The sequence below is a fragment of the Primulina huaijiensis genome, chromosome 18, assembly GCF_012295235.1.
Source record: "Primulina huaijiensis isolate GDHJ02 chromosome 18, ASM1229523v2, whole genome shotgun sequence".
NCBI lineage: Eukaryota > Viridiplantae > Streptophyta > Magnoliopsida > Lamiales > Gesneriaceae > Primulina > Primulina huaijiensis.
Window position 1 is genome coordinate 6,187,034 of NC_133323.1, and position 7,242 is coordinate 6,194,275.

Below are 7,242 nucleotides of genomic sequence, written 5' to 3' on the forward strand. Positions count from 1 at the left end.
TACCCGATTACCCAATTATTTAATCGGGTCTAAAAATCTCTCCATACCGTCTTCTATTCGGGTCGGGTATCGGATCCTCCAACGGGTTCGGAGGAAATTACCATCCCTATGTATGAGTTTGTATGTTTAAAATAGTTTATGTATCAATTTGATAAATCTATATATTTTGAATCCTTTTTGCGTGTTACGTTCTCTGTATTATGAAATTTCAGTTTTAGTCCCGTATTTTTTTTTGTTGCAATTTTAGTCTTTTTTCATTTGCCAAAAATCAGAACACGCGGAAGTAAAACTGAATTTTTATAACATAGAAGAACAAAATTTTAAAATGACAAAACTAAAAGACAAAAATGTAGATTTATGCAACTACTTCGTGTTCGCCGATGACTTTACAAAAATGACTAACTCAAGTTACTATAAAAGTCTATTATAGCCAATTATAAACTCATTTGAAATATTTAATTTTTACCATATGGGACAAAAGATATTACACCGATATGCTAACTTTGGGAATTCAAACTCCTATTACTTCGAAGCATGCAAACAGAGATATGGTATTATCTTTGTTCCTTGTTAAGCTTGAATCTTTTGGGTCTAAATCATTTATATATCATCATTGTGTACACCCAAATAATGGAACATTGGTTGGTTTTTTGCAAATAGAATCTGATCAAAGAAAACGGTTATCTTGCAACTAAATTATTTTATTGTTATAATTAATTTGCAACTCCGTGTTGGAGCATCGATTGCAGGATAGCTTCGATGTGCCCTCACATGGTTTGGATGGACAAGATTCACACACATATGTGATTTTAAAAAAATTAGTGGATCTCATGTATGTGTGGCTAAATCTGAGCCCTTGATTCTATCATGGGGCAGTGTCCTTACAAGTAGGATGGAATCAACCGATTGCAGTGGGGGCGAGAGGCCCAACTAATGAATGTTTGTATCAAGATTCACAGAATAGATATTTAATTAGTATGGGTGGGCAGTGCCATTACCTGCTGATATTTGCAATTCTGCGATTTATACACTAAGAATTTAGGAAAATGATTCCAGTGAAACTTGTAGAGTTTTGAATTGGCTTTAAAATGGCACCGGTTATGAGCGAATTGGATTTGAAATGAATGAAATATGGATTTTTTTACTAAACTTGTGCGTGTTGGTAGTTTCATTCGGGTCCGTGCACCTGTGTTGTGTTATTCGAATTACTGGGAGAATTCCACAAATTATTCGAAGTTGGTTTTCAAATGAAAGTGGTAGAGATTCATTCAAGTTAACTTTCCACAAAATTGCATTTTTTCATCCACGTTGTAAACTTCGATATTTAAAATCTAAGAAATTTGAGATAATTATTTCATTTCCAACTTGAGACTTCACCAAGAAATTTAATTCATCGAAGTAAATACAGGAAGAAAGATTGAAATTGGTCATGGATGCACTGCAAAAGATGTAATAAATTCACAGGTAGCTCTTTGTTTTCCATTGATTAGGATTAAATTGGTTTGTTATTGATGCGATCCGGGTGAAATGGATGAGCCGGGTCGGGTGCTCCACCGGACTTGCACGCCGGGGACCCGTACCTCGGCCATCTACTAAGCCCAGGGCTCCGTACCCTGGCCCGGGGACCCGTACCTCGGTCGTCTGCTAAGTCCAGGGATCTGTAACCTGGCTCGGAGTTCCGCACCTCGACCATTCATTAAGTCGGGGAGACTTGAGTTCCCGGCACTTCATCCCATCTCTGGGATATTTGAAGCCCCCGATGCTTTTATAAAACCAGAGNTTCTATCAAAGTATTTTCCCTGACCGGGCACACAAGACTAATCGAGACAGCAAGTATGACTCTAGCTCGACTATTTAAAGAGGGAGTGATGATATCCCCGGGATAGCCCGGGTCATGGGTTGTGCCCGGGTCAGGGGTATTGATTATGCCCGGGTCACAGACGACCCGGGACACTGGATGGATAGCTCAAAGTTTGGGATAATCTACGAGAAGGGTCACTATAGACCGAGCAATTGAATGCCCGGGACGTCTTCTGCCCGGGCTATTGTGCGCCCGGGCTCCATGCAAGCTTCCGAGAGACTTTCTACTCGGACCACCTCGATATGAGTGCTGCATTTAATTGCACCAACAAAGTAGTGTGTGTGCGACCGTCCTATCTATGGTACTAGGTGGTTGACAAAATCAGACAGGCGTGATGTGACTAATATGAGATTTGACATGTCATGATATAAGGTACAATCAGTCGGCCTACTATAATTAGTAGGTAGCACGAAGAACGAGGTCATCATTATTTCTCCTATTATAAATATCAGGTGCTCTCTTTGCATTAAGGATCATTCATTTGATTGTCTACACTTCTACACCAATATCACAACCATCACTTGGTTACATTGGTCTTTTGTTGAGTCATTCACTGACTTAAGCATCGGAGTGGCCACGCCGGACACTCCTCCGGCGCTCATTCACGAGTTTCTTTCCTTGTGTGCAGGTCCCGTGGAGCACCCGACCTGGCTCATCCATTTCACCCGGATCGCATCAGTTATGATTATGGTTTTTCGTTGCAACTTGTTCGTCATGTATACTTAGCATATTGTAAGAAGTTTTCTATAAATCTTATGTAAATGTTGATTATAGTTATTTTTTGGAATTTTTGGTGATAATCATAACTGTTATTTGTAGAATTTTTTTGACATATTTGTACATTTTGTAAAAATAACAATGTTTTATATTACAAAGACAATTGTTACAAAATGATGAGGAAATAATTGTTTTTTGATGTCAAAGACAACAATTTTAATTTATTGTGTAACCATCTTATAAATGTTGTCGACGGATTTTAACCATAGTGGAATTTAGTTCTCGTGTTAAAAGATAATGATTTAAAACCGTTGTCTTTCAGCATACTTTTAGAAATACCATCTTTCACAACATTTTTTTCGTGTTTATGATCTTTTTTCTAGTATTGAAAAATCATCTTGTAGAAGCAAGATTCCTCCTGGAATTCATGAATTACAGCAAGTTTCTGGTGCAACGAGGAAATTGAACAAATTCGAAGGGCTGATTCAATTTTGACATGCGTTCTTGACTTGAAAACCTTGAGATTTTTGAAGGTATACGAGTAATCACTCACTTAATACTTCGAATCTAGGTTTCTTGTTAAGTTTATTGGAAATCAAAGCTGAATCTCGGGTATAAGTCGGATGTGCAACAAGTCCCAAGTGAATTAGATCAGAAAAGGAATTTATAAGGCTTTTCTAAAAAAAAAAGGACGAGCTGGAAATGAATAACATCTCTGTTTGTATATGACATTTGTATGTGGCGCAATTTAAAAAAGTTAAATGAACTATTTACACATTATTATGAACTAATAAAATGTAGATAATCAAAGGATTCAGCTTTATAGATCTTTGTAAATTTTGGATGAGTATCGAGTGAGATAAAAGCCTGAAACCGAACCTTGATCAAACTAAAAATATTGTGAACTTAATATTATGAGATAAAATGGTATGTTGCTTGGGAGACCGGGCTTTAGCCCAATGGTCTCACCCACCAGCTTAAGCTGGCTCTCTCCCCGGGTTCGATCCCCCTCTCCAGCGTATGTAGTAATAAAAAAAATGGTATGTTGCTTGGATTATGTTGATCTTTTGAGATTCAAGAAAACATTTTGAATATTTTTGAGAATTTAATTCGACAAATTGAGTACAAATTTGAAATAGAATGGTTTTTTTTTTTTAAACTAAGTTGCCATGTGATTTGAGCTGATTTTGGGATTGCACCATTTTAATCAGATACCTATTTTACTGGGTAAATCTATCATTTCATCTGTATTACTTGACTGTGAATTATTTGAACTAGATGATGATATCAATATTCATGACAAATATGTTGATATGCTTAGGGATTATATTATTGACATTTGTTGATTATTGAGTATTGAGCATGACATTACATCTTGAGCTTCATTCGATTCAAATTTGATACGGCGGATGTCGTATTGATTATTAATATGATTGGATGTATGTGGCAATATATAGTTGAGCGTCATACATGCTGAGGTCGTTGTTATGGCCTGAATACTCACGATGTGTGAAGACCACATTTTCATACTTTGCATTTCAGAAATTTTGAAAATCATGTCAGCCATAGGGACTCAAAATTTTCGGCCAGTTATTGACTGATTTGGAGAAATTGTGGACGAGAATTTGGCTAATCAAACCTTCTTAGCGCCTATAAACATCCTCCGATACATGGAGAAAGACAACAAAAAACAATTTAGAAACTCTCTCAAAATATCGAGCAAGAGGCTGTCCAAATTCGAGCAAAATCAGTCTAAGTTTCGAGCATTTTAGCAGCAAGTAGAAGACCACTGTCCAGAACTTATTTTCAGCATTACAGACATCTAAATCAGATCTCCAGCGTGCAAAATGTATCACATGATGTTATGAATATGCTGTTTAATTTCAACCCAATCCAACGGTCAAAATTTAGCAATCAACCTTCACAAGTAGATTCTATGAGAGAAAACAACAACTTCAGTTCGTCTTCTAGACATTGCCTCGAATGACCTTAAACCCGATCTTTATTGTTCACAATTTAGTTCACTTTCTTATTAATGTTATGACTAAATTTTTGCTCGATCCGTCAATTTAGTGTGTCGCATATTCTTCTGCAAGTTTACTGATTTGCACATGTAAGCAAATCAAACACTCGTTGATTTTTAATTTCATTCCTTATAAACAAATTTCCCTAGTTTCCATATTTCGCAAAAATATCATTAATGCTAATTAGCTAAACTGCAGTTTTGGTCATTTATATTTATTTCTTTGCCATCTTGATCCTCTATGCTGTGAAATTTCAGTCTTAGTCACATATCATTCAATTTTTTTAAACAATTTTAGTCATTTTTCATTAAGAGTGCTGGTGTGAAACTGCACACATCGACATTACGCCAGAGCTTCGTAAATATCAAATCAGTGTCACATCAGATAAATGAATAAAATTACAAAAAAAAAACATAAATAACGTACAAAAGCGAAAATTTGATAACATAAATTACCAAAATCACAAAAATAAATATACAAGACTAGCTAGTATTAGAATTTTCCCTTTTAACTAAACTTCTTACTTTTTTCCTAAAAATATTATTATTATTATATTATAACCCATGTATATAATTCATGTGAAATAATTTTATTCAGTAATATATGGCATGATTTGACATGCATGTAAAATAACAATTATATTTATACAAAATAACCAAACATATATTTTATTTTTGGCTACAAATTTCCTGAAACTTTTCCCCAAAAAAAAGTAAAAGAATTTTTATACCACACAATTTATCATTTAATGATGTAACCTATAAATAGGACGGGCCAAAAGATGCTCTTTTCTAGAGGTAACCAGACCAAAGTGTTCATTCATGTCCAAATCACTTGCCAACATACCATTTGGAAGCTCCCAATCGAAACAATGCACCAATTGAGACAGCATCAATCGAACTGCCGTGAGCCCCAACTGCATTCCCGGGCAACTTCTTCGACCAGACCCAAAAGGTAGGAGCCGGAAATCACGTCCTCGAATGTCGACATCTGTTTCAGCAAATCTCTCTGGCGAAAATTTTTCAGGGTCCGGCCACACATTAGGATCTCTCCCAATAGCCCATACGTTAACAAGAACACGTGATTTTCTTGGTATGTGAAACCCATCGATCATACAATCCTCCATGGATTCGTGAGGGAGTAACAGAGGTATAACAGGGTGGAGTCTTAGGGTCTCCTTGATGACCATATCCAAGTACTGAAACTTGTCAATGTGAGACTCTTCAATCATGTGGTCGAGGCCAGCAATAGACTCAAGTTCTTGTTGCAGCTTCTTCATAACTTGTGGGTGCCTGATAAGTTCAGATATTGCCCATTCCACCGTAGTTGCCGAAGTGTCCATTCCTGCTACAAACATGTCCTGCATAAGGGAAAAAAATATGGGTCAAGTGTATATATTAGAAGCGATAAGACATGTAGCTTTAGTAGTAATATTTTCTCGAGTGTGTATTAGGAATCGTGCAGACAATGGAAGTCATATAAATACTCAAAGGCGTGTATATCGTTGAATTTATCAGTTTTAACCATTTTTTTTTCAAAATAATATAATTAAATATCCAATTTTATTATATTTTTTTAGTTTCGTGGTTAAAAAAATTTATCAAGAGATAATAATACGTGCTTGACAATCTAATTATGAATTTCACAATTATGACAAAAATATTAAAATTCACAAACAAATGAAACATTTACATACTTACCAAGAGCACCGCTTTAATATGCCGACGATCGAACTCAAACTCAGCTTCTCCGGACTCCATTATACGCAACATCGTGTCAACAAAATCCACTGTTTCCTTGTTTTCCTTCTTCTTCTTCTCAACATGTTCATCGATGATCTTCTCCAAAAACCCATCAAAAATCTTACTCAAATCTTTCATCTGCCGAGTCAATCCCTGCAGATCAATCGCCCCAAGGTAAGGAAAATAATCCCCCAGATTGAATTTCGCACCAAGCTGCAAAGCCTTGGTAACCACAGCTTTGAAACCCTTCTCATTCAAGTCCTTTTCGGCATGTTTTCTCCCAAAAACCATCAAGCAGATCATATCCGCAGAAAGGCCCGAAATTTTTGCGCTGATATCCACAGTTTGGATAGATTCAGCTGCCTGTTTGAGTGAACTAACAAGAAGCCCGATCTCCGCTTTTCTCATGTCTCGAAATTGATTGATCTTATGATTATTCATCAGCTCCAATGTGCACAGCTTACGCATGTTCCTCCAGTACGGTCCATACTGCCCGAACGATAAATTCGTCTGTCCGTAGCCGATATATTGCGATGCTTCGTGGTGAGGCCTGCTAGCGAAAATAAGATCGTGTGTTTTGAGTATGAGCTCCGCTCCAGCGGGCGATGAGATGACAATGGTGGGCACGTACCCGAATCGTAGATACATGATCGGGCCATATTTACGGGCTAGTTGGTTCAAATCATGGTGGGGATTTTTTCCCAGTAAATGAAAATGGCCTAGAATTGGAATCCCGATTGGGCCTGGTGGCAGTCTTTTCTTCTTTCCTATACTTAGGATTAGTCGAAGAAGATAGATAAACAGAATCGCTGGCATTGCTGTCCAAATCCAATCCATTGTATTCCTCAACTTCTTTCAAGATATTGTGAGGGTTATTCTAGTTCAAATATTATATATA

General features: G+C 36.8%; 1 protein-coding gene across 1 annotated transcript; it reads right to left on the bottom strand.

The window, feature by feature from the left end:
* Positions 1-5,199: 5,199 nt before the first annotated feature.
* LOC140964094 (cytochrome P450 71AU50-like) lies at positions 5,200-7,209 on the bottom strand. The gene is made up of 2 exons (XM_073423620.1): positions 6,303-7,209; positions 5,200-5,962 (listed from the first exon to the last, which is right to left on the bottom strand). Exons 1-2 carry the CDS (start codon positions 7,179-7,181, stop codon positions 5,348-5,350), a joined length of 1,494 nt encoding a protein of 497 aa, XP_073279721.1. The 5' UTR covers positions 7,182-7,209; the 3' UTR covers positions 5,200-5,347.
* Positions 7,210-7,242: the final 33 nt, after the last annotated feature.